The 15405-nt window shown below is 41.8% G+C and overlaps 1 protein-coding gene across 1 annotated transcript in view; it reads right to left on the bottom strand.

Moving 5' to 3' along the window:
• The window catches only part of ADAMTS17 (ADAM metallopeptidase with thrombospondin type 1 motif 17), a 191445-nt gene extending 185074 nt beyond the window's left edge, over positions 1-6371 (bottom strand). Inside the window, exons 1-2 of the mRNA XM_085308753.1 lie at positions 6255-6371; positions 5276-5507 (exon numbers count right to left, since the gene is read on the bottom strand). Of these exons, the coding sequence (XP_085164879.1) occupies positions 5276-5507; positions 6255-6371 (349 nt within the window). The remainder of the gene's footprint in view (positions 1-5275; positions 5508-6254) is intronic.
• Positions 6372-15405: the final 9034 nt, after the last annotated feature.

Below are 15405 nucleotides of genomic sequence, written 5' to 3'. Positions count from 1 at the left end.
ACACCACTGAGACCTTTGGAGAAGTTATTAAAGAACTCTACTTTTCCCAAAGAAACAAAAATTTTTTATGATATAAAGAAATTTCTGTGTTTTCATAATATGGTTTGATTCTACCTTTGCAACATTGATACTTCCCCCTTCTCCTACAAGAAATATCAGAAAGCTCTTCCCATCCACAGATTTTGATGGTATATGAAATACACAAAACATACACCAGGTCCCAGCTGATGTTAAACTACTGTTGTTTTAAAACAGCCAACAGAACTATATCAATTTACTGCAGCTGAGGATGTGGTGGATATGTTGTTTGGAAACAATTTTACTGTATATATTATACAGTGTTTGTGAGTGCATTTCATATTACAACATTGTAAAATTGAATAGATACTCAAATTGTACTCAATWCAAGTTATAAAAACGTTTCACTGCTTAAGGACTTAATAAGTTTCCATCTTTGAGCTTGAGAAAAGAAATGAGGCCCAGACATTCTGCCTGGGAAGCGTACCTGCTCAACTGTACTATCTCTGTTAGGAAACTGCAAAGAGACAGGACTAWGAAAGAAGCACCCATCTCAGGTATTTTCTATCCTCAACCTTAGCTACAGGGAGTAAGTAAAGGAGAGCTCCCCAGCAGTCTTCCTCTGTGGTGTCTCCATTTCCTCTCTGCCAAGAGCTCTTCCCACTGGGTCAGAGAATCGTGGCAATGGCAGATACTGTTGAGAAACAAATTAGCCCCATAGCTGCTTCTTTGCCCTGAAAAGAAATTGGAAGCCTATATATAGAGGTCTGCGCCAAACCTAAGGGCACAATGAATACAATGGAGGATGCATTAACAGAGACCTCTCTCTCACCACTTGGCACACCTGTGGAGCAGTTCTTATGTAAATCTTGCTAAAATTTAAAGCTAAAATTCCCTACATCATCATCCTCTCTGCAGTGGGACCATTAATTCAGGATCTTTGAGAATGAAGCACTCAAACTTGTTTTTTTTTTTTTTTGTTTTTTGTTTTTTTTTTTAATTAGCAGAGTACATGACAGAAGGCTTCTGCCTCAGATGCAGCCCAGTGTCTAGAGATAAGAACAGAGGTGTTTCATTGGTGTGAAGCTATTTCCCATGCTTCTAATAGCACCATGCTTCAGAGCAAATGAAACCCAATCTTCCTGTCCTTCCCTTTCACAACATATGCACCTGGAGGCCTTTTAATAGATTTTGTTTGCTTCACAGAGGCTCACATTCATGCCCAAGCAGAAATGTGCATTGTGACTTGAACTCTTTCTGCTGCTGGATGACAGGTGATAAAAATAGTACATATACACATATCATATGACTAACAATAGCACCTGGCCCATGATGATAGGATCTGCCCTTTGCTGTTAGAGTACTTTAGAATTAAACAAAAGAAATCAGAACATCAGCCCTGAATCCACAGACCTAGGATTTAACCCATTAGCAGGCACTTTCAGATCCTAATCTCAAAGATCCAGGCACAGAAGAGACTAAGTGCTTTCCCACTCCTGACTCCAGCCACAGGTTAATCCTCCTATATAGATTATTCCAAGAAGAACTTTACACCCACAAATTTCTCCTGCAGTTTTAAAGAATTACTTCCATCACTGTAGAATGTTATGCTGCTTAGACTAGAAGAGTTGTCATTGAGATTTTTAAAGAAAGCTTTCTGAACCAAAATGCTGTAGCATTACCTAGCCCCAAAGAACTGTTTAACACAGCTTCCTTCAATCATGGCTTGGATTTGCAAGGAAAGTACCACACTTCCAGGTAAGAGGCAAGAGTAATGCTCTTAAGAAGCTGTGCTCTGTACCAACTTAGCAGCACTGCCCAGATTAAGTAAGGTCATTTTGCTGTCCTAAAATGCTTTCTTCCTCCCTTCAAAAATACACCCACCAGTCACTACATCATCATGAATCTTTTTTGCAATCAATTAYGTTTGTACATCAAAGGATCATTGCTGCCAATGGAAATCTGCCACTGATCTCTGCAAGCATTGTTCAAATACTCAGGATGTGATCAATACCTTACTAAAAAACTCAGCATCTGATGCTTTAGATTTTGTTTAAATCCCAAATAATCCCAGACTATGTCAGGTAGCCATGACTTACAAAATTCCAAGAGGGAAATATTTTTAAAGTTAGTTCTGGTCCACTCATTTTCTTCTTAACAAGAAAATAGCTAAGGATTGGGAAATGCTTAAGTGCAGCAATTCCGTGGTTTTGAAAAATACTCTTTTTCTGTTCTATTTACACAAACATTAATATTTGTGTATGTATTGTTCCATCATACCTTTGTGTATCTAAAATTTCTACCATATGAAGATACTCCTTAATTATTTACAACCTCCATCCTTTCCTGCCAAGTTTTAGCCTGGGTTAACCCAATTAGAAGCCAGTAAAAAACAGAATCTACAATACAAATCTGATTAGTCCTTTACTCTGCTGATATTGGCGAGTACCACAGTAAAGAGACCCTTTCCCCAGAAAAAATGCTGGAAGCAAGCTCCTAGAACAACACTGCCACACAAATTCATTAGAAATAGACTTCTTGTGTGTCAGAGAGGATTAATTTCTTTGTTTCTAAACCGTTTGTGCACAAGAGTTAATCCAAACCAGACAGGAGTCAATTAGGTCATTAACATGCTAAGCCTATTAACAGCCATGACTTACCTTTCTTTCCTGCAACAATGAAAAACATTCAGGAGTCTGCCTTTAAGTGGCAAAGCCCATGAGCAATTTCATTATTTTATGACAAGGCTACATTAAGCAGCGGCTGTTTGCACAAGCAAGCAGCACACCCCACTGTGCAGAAGCCTGACACTTTGCTCCCTTGCTAGCACAGCCAGGCTGTGGTCGACACACAGGACTAGTACCCAAGGCATTCAGGTTCTCCTCCTAGACCTTTCTCAGGCTCCTCCATGACTGGGGGGGGGGGGCAGATTTTCCTCACCTAAGTCCTGAAGGAAGGACTAAAAAGCTATCCTGGGCTCACACAATACTCAGTGGAAAAAGCACACACTGTCCCCAGCTCCCCTCCAAGCTTAGCCCTCCAATTAGATACTAAGAGTAGGTGGAAAGAAAATTCCATTGCAGAGCAAGATCTRAAGACCAATAAGCCAATAAAAGTCTATCAGCCTCAGATAAATTTTGCACCAGGCTGTCAATCTCTTTTTGCCCCAGAACTTAAATACACACTTAGCCTGTGCAGCCTAGCCATCTTCCATTCGCAGTTTAGCCATAGTAGTAGTGGCCAGGTGTGACTGTGTGCGCACACCCTTAGCCCAACATATATGAAGAAATTCAACAACTCTGTTTGCAGTAGAGAGTTCCAGTTCCTCAGGTTATCCACAGACTGTGAATGTAACAGATTGAAAGAAGGGGAAGACAAAAGAAAAATAGTCTCCAGAAAACAGAATCCCCATATTATATGGGGGCAGGTTTAGCTCAGTTGGTTAGAGCATGGTGCTGCGAATGCCAAGGTCATGGGTTCAATCCCTGTACGGGGCTATGCTGAGGGCTGGACTAGATGATCTCCAGAGGTCCCTTCCAACCTTACCATTCTATGAGTCTATGATCAGCTTCCCATTCCAATGGGGGCAGTATGGCTTAGAAATCAAATCCACATCTGTCACCCTTTTTCTTCAAATGAAAGCTTTAACAGTGTCACTGGGCTACAGCCAAAGACTATTTGGGATATGCCAGCAGCACCTTGTATAGCCACAACAACCCACAGAATTTCAGTCCAGAATGCTTAATTCTSATAAGGCATGCCAGCATGACACTGGAAACTGAATCCAGAGCGTCCAGAGAACTTCCACTTGCAAGGTTAAAATCCAAGTCACTGCCATTTCCCAGGGAGCTGGTTCACCTCCTGACTCGTTATACTAGAGAAACTCCACTGAAACAATATACCTCATATTCTAAAACTGTTAGACTAATAGGAAAACACTAGAAATTACTTAAGAGGATGTTTGGTCCAGAATAACTTTGTACACAAAAGACATCTGCATTTCAGCCACTACTGCATCCACAGCTAGGGTAACAGGATGCCATACAAAAACTGGGTACTCTACTAGCCAACTCACACAGGCTCCATGCTGCCACAGCTGTTGCTCTTTCAATATACAATCTAGCTAGATTGAAAATAGCTTGAAAATATCTGTATGAGTAGCTGTCACATTTTGGACTCACTTCAAACCTGGGTTCACAGATCTCCAGTGAAAGCCAAAGATCTTGAAGGTTTCCTTATAACCCCCTCTATGGGCTCATTCCCAGGGAAAGGGGGAAAAGTTTAAAAATTACTGCTCACAGAAACAAAAAGCCCTATAATATGAAATCTAGAATTTATGTTTGATGAGCCAAACACCAGAAAGAAAAAAAAGCAAATCAAGTTCCTTGTTAAAAATATAACCTCATTCAAACTACATTTAGCAGTTTCAAATTCACATAAGCCCATACAAAAACAATAAATTATTTTAAAAAAATGCAAAATCTGCCCAGTTGACTGCATACCCTGGCATACTCTATTATGGATGGTGTACTCTGCTAGACAGAAGCTAGACAGAAGTAAAACTGATGACACGAGAAACTGAAAAGTAAAGTAGATTGTATTACAACAGAAACTGTGCCTCTCTACTCCTCCAGAGATCTTTTCATCCCGTCATATGAGCTAGATCCCTGGTGACCCTGCTGAGCGAGGAGGTTGGACTAGATGATCTCCAGAGATCCCTTCCAACCTTACTGACTCTATGATTCTATGATCTAAGCTCTATAAATGATACTTTAGATACTTTCATTTCATTTAATCAGAAGTGACGCTTTCTTAATTCAGTCATGCAAGGACCATCCACCTATCCATGAAGGATTCTTCTCTGCACAGTGGCACAACTCCAGTGGAAAGGTGAGAAGAAAGAGCATCCCTCACAACGGACCTCAGTTCAGACACCCAAGCCTTTGCTAAAAACATGGTGAACGCCTTTCAAAGTGACAGTCACGTGGCTTTGCTAAAGCAAATGTTTACTCTGACTCAGCATTACATTTCTCTTCCCACAAATTCATATTTTTATAGCAATGTCCTAGTTATTTTTGTATTTGTGATGTGGCTGCTTCTGCCTGAAGCAGCAGCAGGATTCATTATTACTTGCCATTTCTCACTACCTCCAGCTGCTCAAATGCTTGAATTGCAAAAYACAGACATGTCTGGCAGAAAACAGTTAAAGCTGTAATTGCACACTCACGGTTGTTCTCTTGTGCCACCTTTAACTCACCTGTTACAATTTTGCAGTGCTCATCAGGAACTTGTGATTTCATGGGATGGCCTGATTTTGTGGATCGTCTGCGCCTGATGAAGTGTTCTTTTCCACTAAATGAGGTCTCTGACATATTTACTGGTTGTATTAGCATGTGCTCTGATCCTATCTGGATATAGCCAATCTGTCCACAAGAGAAAAAAGAAAAAAAAAGGAAAAAAAAATCAGACAATTTGGTATCCTTACCTTTCTATCATTCCAAACTGAACTCAGACCATTTTATTGCAACATTCTTTACAGCGTGAGGAAAGAAGGTGATTATGACCATGTTCAATTTGCATAATACACACCAAAGAACTTCATCTGCTTCCCATATTTATTTTTCCTATCACAGCACTGTATAAGAAACACTCCTCTTCCTACAGAGAAGGCCTCTTCTCAACATCCATCTCTTTTCCTTCCCTTTCTTCCTCTCTCCTGAGCTAGAGTGCCAGTCTAGCCAGAAGCGTAAGCGTCTGTCTATGAGATTCTCAACTCACACAAAGACAAACAATCCCTATTAAGATGAATGCTTTCAAAATCATTTTTTTAAATTCCCAGCTAGAACTGCATTGTACCAAATGACACTTATCAGCACTGAAGAGCAGGGATACACATTGCCACTCTTGTGGACAATATTAAGAGAAATGAAGCGATGCTCTAAGTATGACTTGCAGAGCCAGCCACGCTTTTTTGGCATGGCTACCAAATACATCTTCTTTGACTGCAACAAAGACCACATAGTAAGCAGCAGACTCCCTGCAAGTCAAGGGTTAGGTTTCACTGGTCAAATAATTATTGTATTGTTACATTGTAACTAATTATGAGCTTTTTTGTACAATCCCTAGAAGGAGTAACACAAGCAAAATAAAGAAACTGTCTAAATATCAGTAGCCTCCACAGGCTACAGGTCAGAGTGCTAAAACCCTGCCTCTCCTGCACCAAGTCCAGACCTTACACCAGGGCTGGCAAGAACATCTTTGGAAGGCAGCTTCTGCCCCACGAGAACCCTCTTCTGTTTGCATCCCAGAAGTTTTAAGGTTCTCTTATGCCTTTTCCATTCCTTTTCTGGCATGAAAGTAAAAGAACGAAAGCAAAGAAAACACCCTAAAATTTAACAAAGTTTCCAGGTTTAGTAATCAATACTGAGGTTGTAGCACATTGGGAAAAAAAAAAGAATACAAACAATGAGATTTTTTTGACTTATTTTTCATTGTACTAATCCAATAATTATTTTAATTGCAATTAAAGGTCTTTGAAATATGGCTCTTTGCCATACAGTCCCTTGAAAGAATTCCCTAGGTATGATCTAGCTTCCCCTGTTGGCAACAGAAGGCTTCATTTGGCCTGCCAGAGAGAGTCAGATCACACCTTTGGTACACCTGAGAGGTAAGCAGGCTTACAAAGGGGTCCTGGTAGGTTGTATGCCTATAAGACCCACCCTATACATGGAAAGAGAGACAAGACCACCCCCACCCCAACTGTGCTCTGTGCCAGCCAGGCAGGCATCCAAGTAAGTGCTCTGCACGTACATGCAAATACTATATATTCAACAGCTGACTGTACTAATATGATTTATAATATACATTACATACATACTGTAAATTGTACATTTCCACACCTCCCTGCCAAATTCAGTCCTCACGTACACCCAGGAAATCCCTTTGGCCTAGTATTTCCAACAAGAGGAATTTCTGCTAACAGAAATGAGAGCACTCATCTTTTGAAAGCCTTAAAAGCTGAACAACATTCAGGGAAACCAGGATGTCTCAGATACGGTCACTCCTTTTGAAAGCATTTATGCTTGAAACTTCCATGTCTCAATCTGCCATGCATGCAATGCAGGGTGATGACAATTACTCCCCTGCCTCAAAACGGGACAAAAAAGAAAGACCTCTTTTGAAGACTTTCAAAAGAGACCTTGCCCTTGCAGCAATACTGATTAAGCATAAAATACCTTGGCAGCCCTTCTCTGAGGTGCCATTTATGAACAAAAACTGGCATTATTTCTTGGTCCTACAGAATGCATAGTGGTTTCACAAGACCCACTCTGCACTGGGGTTTCCAAAGAGGCTGCTGCTTCACTTTAATTGCAAGTTGGTCTTTGTCAGAATTGTTTTGGTGACAGGAAGAAAAAAAAAAAAAAACAACAACAAAAACTCTAATGACTTACTCTTCAGGCCTCCTTCACAATGCTCTCCACCACTTCCCCTCCTTGTTCCAGTCTTCCAGCTGGGAGGTAGCCCCAGCCCCCCTTTTTTAATATAGGTTTTAATTATTTAGGAGAAGGGTTATAAATCTGGTGCCATGGTACTAAAAGCCACACCAGAGCTCCTGAAGTGTTGCCAACCATTTTTGCTTGTGCCAAAAATATGTAAGAAGAAGTCAGTTTCATCACCACCCAACATTATCCCAACTTTCTGGCATCAARTGTGAAAATAATTTAAACCATTGGAAAGGCCTTATGTTTCACATTTGCTTTGGAATTGTGAAACCTATGGAGGGAAAGAGCCATGCGTCTTCACCCTGGAATAGGYTAAGAAGCAATCTAAAGTTTAATCTGACAAGCCAACTAGAGTTTGGAAGAGGAAAGATCTGCAGGATTGGGCCTGTAAAGTATTCCTAGGAAGTTACAATTTTCCACAGACTTGCCAATTGAGTTCTGAATCCCATTGGTCCAGCAGAGATCTTTTTGACTTACTAACTTGAATGCTAACTGATTCTGTTCATTATTTGGCTTTTTCTGCAAGAAATACATTTCTCATATTGCCTCTCTCAAATCCTCCAACTACCACATATTATACTGCGTTAATCTCTGCATGAGATAGCARACATCAGCAGTCAAAAAAACAATCTAAGCTTTTCTTCTCTAGTCTAGCTCACATTCAGCTGGTTTCTGAAGACAGTAAAACAGAAGACGACAAAACTGCCAGAGCTATTTTCCCCATGTCTCTGGAAATCATTCCAATTAAATAAAACACTCTGGATCTACCAATTTAARTTTGCCTGGGGAGATAAGTATCAAAAGCTGGGCTCCTCCATCCGATTCTTCTTTCACTACAAGAGCTCAAAGGARTAAGACATGCCACAGCACTGGATACCAGCACTGCTCTAAGTCCTGCAAAGCAAGCGGGCTGCCACCCAGCCATCYCACCACACCTGACACACAGGAGTTACCCAGAGCACAAGAATTCAGGGGGCTTAGAAATTCACTGTTGTCTGTATTATTAATCTAACTTGGATTTTGTTATTAGTATGACAGGACATTAGAACTGATAGAATCACTCCATTTAGCTAACAAAGACTGGAATTATTTCAGTCTCAAAGACAGGCAACCAAACCGACGAGTCACTGAAAATAAACAATAATCACACTTCCCACTGTAAGCACAGTGGTGAGCATCTTTTTTATTCTCCTTAAAAGTCAGCTTGACATTGTTCACGAGCAAAAAAGGCCCTGTTCTCCAAACCACCAAGATATTCTCATATACATTCACCATATTTTTAGTTACCGAGTTTTACATATGCAYTGGTCACTCATGCAAGCAAACATCTGCTCACTCCATAACCTACTCTCACACCACCAGTAGCTCACTCTCTATGCATTCTCTTCTGACACTGAAGCTTTCTCCAAGCCACACGATGGGAGGGAAAGTAGGAAGGCCCTCACACTGTATCACTGAAATTACGGCAGTAACAACGGAACTGCTAGCGCTGACATGTGACAACATTTTTTTTCCRAATCCTCCTGCTTCGCTGGCTTCACTATCCTGTCTCTGTGCCCTGGTAGTACTGGTGGAGCTGTAACAGCTCAAGGGCTAGCTCAAAATAGGAATCCAAACTCTTGAGTGTTCCCTGCACGTGGTTCAGGACTTTCCCACATGTTAATACTCTCCAGCAGTTACGTTGTTTTTCCAGCCCTTTTTATTTTCACAACATCTTTGAACAAGATCTGTAAAAAATGCTGAATCTTTAACAGATTTTTCTCTACTCCTAAGCATTCATTAGTTACATACGTATGAACATGCAGAAGAGAGAACAGTCTTAAGCTTCTGACAAATTCCATCTCCTCAATTTCTGAACTGTTATACTGTGAATCTTAATTTAACCATTTCTTCAATGTTAACACAAAGTTAATGTTTTAAAAAAAAGAACAAAAACCAACACAAAAATACAATTTTCAAATAAGTTTCATGTGGCTTTCAGTCTCRTCTTTCTTAGCCCCCATGTTTCAGCTTTAAGTTAATTATTTACAAATGTAACTTAAGCAAATTTAAAACAAGAGCTTTAAATTAGATCTTGCTCTTGATCGTTTCAGATTTACACTCAATTATAAGAGCAGAGCATACTCAAGAATATCTGACTGCACCACTGTCCCAGCCTGCCCCTGCCTCCTACACTGCAAAACAGGCACACCACAATGTGCTGTCCCCTTTGYCCACTGCAGAAGGGGAAAGAAAATTCCAGCGCAAAAGAAACTCTGCACACACCATGGCAATTTAAGAGGTTTAACTTTGCAGCTCCTGGACCAGATACAGATGAATGTCAAAACAGCGATGAGATAACATGGCAGAGCTGAAGGTTTCCTCAGGGAAAATCAAAGCATCCTATAATCCCAGCATGCCAGCACTGCTCTGCTCTTCATAAAGTAGACACTCTGACACACACCTGAAGTACAACATTGCCCTGTTGCACACACACAGCACTTCCTACCACCAGGTAGGGATTCAGAWCACCTAGCTTCAGACATCTACTGTAAACTGGGCATCCAATCTTCCTCTGCAGTCAATGAGGAAAGGCAGACACCTCCAAAAGCACAATTCACCAATCTAAAGTATTTAAGACAAATGGGATGAACTGTCAAGATAGGGAAGTGGTCTTTGGAAAAGTCTATCTTTTTCTTTCTCTCCTCCCTTTGTTAACACTCAGGCTTAAAACCAGTAGGCAGTGATTTCTTCTTTAACCTTCCTCCTCTTTGTCACGAGGACAGAGATCAGAGTTTCACTGGCAATCTTTTGCGTTATTGCTCATTCCCTGGAGCCTACAGTCCAACACACTGAGCTCTCTTTGCCCCGACCGGCCTTTCATATTGGAGCCCAAACAATATGGAGGCATCTAATCCTGCGCAGGCACTTACAACCATCCTGGAAAATACTTTTTTTCACATTTAATCTTGTTTAGTAACTAAATGCACAGCCACATTCTGAACTGCATCAGCAAGAGTATAGACAGCAGACCAAGGGATGRGATTATCCTCCCCTTGCTTGTCTCATTAGGCCACCGCTGGCATACTGCAGCCAGTTTTGGTCTCCCCTTCCATTCACTGAGAAACTCCTGAGTGTGCAGTGGTAGCCTACCAGTATGGTTAGCATGCTGGAGAATTTGACAATTTGACATACACAGAAAGGTTGAAGGAATTGAGTTTGTTCAGCCTAGGGGAGAGAAGTCTTGGGGGGAATCTAACCACAGTCCTACAATGCCCAAGARAGTTATTGTGAAGAGAACATCTCCATCTTCTCTAAGATAAACAGTGACAAGACAAGAAGCAGCAGGCACAGGYTRCTTCAGGRAAAATTCTGTCTGGATATTAAAAAAAGTAAAAATAAAACAAATCCTTGTTTTTTTGGTTTGACAATTTGAACTTGACAATTAAACATCAGAATAGCTAAAGCAGTGAAGTGGTGGAATCTCTCTCAGAAATATTCAAAACTCATCTAGACAGGGCCCYGGATAACCTAATCTAAGCCACTGCTTCAGAAGAATTTTGGACTAGATGATCTCCAGTGTTCTCTTCCAACACAGATTCTTCTATGAGTCTGTGATCTATCTAAAGGACAGTCAATGCAAAGAACCTCCATATTTAACCAAAAAAGCACAGCAACTCAATTCTTCTTTCCCTTTTGTAAATGGAGCTTGGAAGAAAAGAAGCCCTTCTCTTCTCTCTGTTGATTACATGAGACACTGAGAAACATTTAAGGCTTCTCAACTTTTAAGACACACTTGTTACAGCATAGCATTCCATCCTGTAAGGATAACATTACCGTTCTCATTCTAAGAGCTTTTATAACGCATTATCATCTGCTTCCACTGATCTAGCCTGCACAAGGAAGTCTCTTTCACACTGCATTTTCAGCTCCTTTGAATTGAGTGAGTCAGATGAATGAGCTTGACTGGGAAGGAACCATGACATCTATTCTGATTTTAACCCAGAAGACCAATCAACTTTAACTAGAGACAGACCAAAAGATACAGTCTTGAACCCCAAATCAGAGATTCTAGATTTCAAAAAAAAGTAAAGAAAAAGAAGCTACTAAGAATTGAACTTCTAACTCCAAATACATCCTTGTGACATTTGGTTTCAGATAAGATTCCTAAACAGACTTGTGAGATTTCAGGTTCACTGCTAAGTCAAAACCTAACACTCATTTTAACTTGGAGCTTTGGCCCTCTACAAATTAACTACTTTAAAAGCTCAGGTACAAGAAATAAGAAAATCCTATGCAAATTGTAATGTGTTGATACGCTAGTCAGTGACAGACAGCATAGCAGTCCAGCACTTCAAAGCGACTCCAGTGGAAAATGTTAAAAAATATTAATAGATCAGATGAAGTCTTTAAGAAACCCACATGCTGGGAACAGCTTGAGGCAGCATTCTGTAACATACAACCAGGGAATAAGTCTTCCCAAAGAAATATGGGCATACCACCCTGCATATCTCGATTACCTTGGATCCAGAAGACTGATGAGCCCTCTAGGTCTCAGAGCAAGCACAGCTGCAATCRAAGTACAAATATCAGGTGCTGAAAGGACCTCCTATACTGTGGTCTACAGGTTTCAGTTGGAAGAGCACTACAAAAGATAACACTACTCTGGTAATTTTTGCTAGAGAGGATAAAGGCAGCATACAAAAAAAGTAGATAAAAATACAACTGTAGCATTATGCCTGAAAGCGATGCGTGAGTAACAGATACATCAACTGAAGTGGAATTTCCATGTGGAGACAAACATACCTCATCTAGGATCTGATGTCAGACTAAGACTATTAACAGCAGGTGCCCTAGTCCACAACATAATTCCACATGAGGTAACACACACTCCAGCCTTACAAAGCCTGAACTTCCTACAAGAGAGGTGATTTCCTACACTGCGTACCATCTTCTCACACTGACCAAGTGAGTCCTAAAACTCTACTCCTGCTTGTGTCTTTCCAACACCAGGGAAGGATAACTGGTATGGTCATGATCCAAGTGTCTACACAACAGCATTCTCTAGATGGGATACAGTCCTGTCAAGCTGAAAGCTCTAGCACTTTTCAAGAGCATAATGCCTCTTGCCTGTGCTGCAATCCCCCATGTGTCAAGTGGGATGGGAGAGCTGAAAGGTCCTTATAAGTGTGCAGACAGGCTATTATGCAAATGCATTATGGTCTGATGTAGCTAGAACAGCATGGACACCCTTCTCAATGCAATCACAAGCTGCAGCAGGAAACTACAAAGGACCACATGCCGATTAAAATAAGCATCTGCAAGTAGAGTTTAAAAAACAAAAATAACCTCTGGATGCCACACTGGAAACCTGCTAATGCTATCAGAAAATAATTCACAGTCTGGCTGTAGATCAGTTTTCACACCACTGTGTCYATTTACCATGACCACTTTATATTACCTCTTGCATGATTTACAGCACAGCTGAGGTGTATGATTACAACAAAGTCTAAGTCAGTTGTAGATCAGGATACAGTATTACTATCTTCTGAGCAACCAGCTTTTCTGAACAAGGTGTCTTCAGCAACCAGCTCCAATCCTATGAGCACTCTGGCACTAGAGYTTTCAGGAAATCTCCCACGTCGTGCTAGCACTGCTCAGCAGACAAATGCCAGGATAAACCAGCTGCAAGGTCTTCTTGCTCACCACGCAAGCTTCATCTGTATCCCTGCCTGTGAATCTGTGCTGCTGATGAAGGCAAAGTCTTAGTTTTCTGCTGCAAACAAAGCTTAAGGAAGCATTCYGAAAATTTAAAACCCGCTGTAGTAATGTTTCAGTATTTGAAATCACAAGAGTAAGAGACAAATGATTTGGGCTCTAGAATCATGCAACTTTAGTTCCATTCACAGCAGAAWCAGGACTTCCTATGTGATCTTAGGCAAACTATCCATTCCTCTGATCCCTGGAAGCATCTTCCCACTCAATAGCATAGCTTCCACTGTAAGTATGTGGTTTTAGTACAATCACTGCAAAAGGCAAAGTAAACCCTGTGAAAACAGACTAAAAATCAGATGTGTTTCACATTRTATGACAGGAATAGACTTAAGAAGCTGAAAGGTTCCTTTAACCATAGTAACGAACCCATTTCAAAAGTTAGAGGTTCATCTTAAACTGAGATTCACCCCAAAGAAATTTCATTTTTCTGCTCCCTTAACATACTCACAAGTATCACACATCTGCTTTGAGCCCTTTTCCCATTCCTGATGGTTATCTGCATGAAGAGTAAATGAATGGATTCCTCTAATAGAAAAGAAGTGTCCTGACATGTGGGAACACATCTTTCTCAACACATCTGCCCATACCACTCTCAGTGCTCCCAGGACCAAATTCACAGGCAAAGCTGAGCCGAGCTCTACCAACTTTGCTACTTGCACACATGCCAGTATTAACTTTCATCTGAAGAGGTGCCACAACCAGCCAGATTTCACACTAATCCCTTTCTGAACCTGAGCGCATCTAGCTCAATAATGTCAATCTGGTCACTGTTTAGGCTTCATATAATACAAACATATTTTGAAAATATGAACCACAGTATCGCAGAACAAACAAAAAACAAACTAGTCTAGGCTGAACAAACAAAAACTAACTAGTCTTGTTTCTTTTCCAACTCTTCTACTGGGAATATCGCCAATCTGTCTCACTCCTCCTCCTCCATTCCCCGATCTCAGGCAATTAGTACTGTGCCTACAGCTACATTCCTCTTTTTAAAAGGTTCCTTCTCTGCTTGTTTGCACTTTTTAGCTCTGCTAAAATAGAAGCTTTAAAAGGCCAATGCTTCATGAGTGGGATTATCAAAACATGCTTAGTGACAAAAGTTCAGAACTGTTAGTAATTTAAAGCTTCAACTAGAGATATCAGTTTTAAACTCTGAATTCCCTTGGTGGTACATAGCTCGATTTACAGCGCCACTCAAATATTCAGTATCTTGGATGCACATGTTTTCTTAAACCTGAGGCACAGCGCCCTCATATGGCTCTGAAGCAAAGGCTCAAGCCCTGACTATAAAAATACATGAAGAACTGTATCTTCARAGAAACTTAAGATGAAATCTCCATCAACGGCTCTGTACTGAGAAATTAAGCAGACTCCCATGACTATTTACTGAGAATCTATGCTTAATGCCTCAATGACTTTCAGAAGTGCTCTCAAGTTATCAGGTGTAATTACAAACTAACCACCATCTTAAGTATCTAAATCTTCACCATGTCACCACAGAGGCTGCCCCACGCAAGAACACCTCTTCATATCAGCGTGCCAGAAGACCCCAGGCCCAGGCCCGGACCATGGATCCAGACCCCTCAGAGAGCTCTGGCAGCCCCATCCCGCTCCCTGAAGTATTCGGCCACCTTATCCAAGKGGGAGCCTCAGACCAAGCGCCTCATCCCGTTCGCGCAGACGGCACCAAGCTCTGCCACCGCGCTGTGGAGCCRCCTGAAAACGCTAAGTCCTCGGGCAGAGGAGTCCTGTCACCCGCCTCGGGAAAGGCGTCTCCGAGCTGGTCGGCCGCCGGTTCCTGCRGCAGAGCCGCGCTGCGGGGYGTCCTACCACCGCAGCTCCCGGGAAGGCGCCCGCAGACACGGGCTGGGCAGCGGCAGCAGGTTAGGGACCAGCTGAGGAGAACCAGCGTCCTGCTGGAGGACACGCTGAGGAGAACCAGCGTCCTGCTGGAGGACACGCGGCCCGAGGCTGCACTGCCGAGGACACCCGCTCCGGAGGGAGCGCAACCAAGTCACCGCCGCCGGGGGGGGCGGGGGTGACCCGGGAAAGGGCCAAATTGGGGGGGACGGGACAGAGCGTTCCCCAGCCACGCGTGGGCGGCGTTTGCCAAGGGACGCGGGCGCAGAGC

This window comes from Rhea americana, unplaced genomic scaffold (assembly GCF_003343005.1).
Source record: "Rhea americana isolate MKP2758 unplaced genomic scaffold, rheAme1 scaffold_28, whole genome shotgun sequence".
Lineage (NCBI taxonomy): Eukaryota > Metazoa > Chordata > Aves > Rheiformes > Rheidae > Rhea > Rhea americana.
Note: the sequence above shows the minus strand (reverse complement) of the source record. Positions and strands in the feature narration are given on the sequence as shown.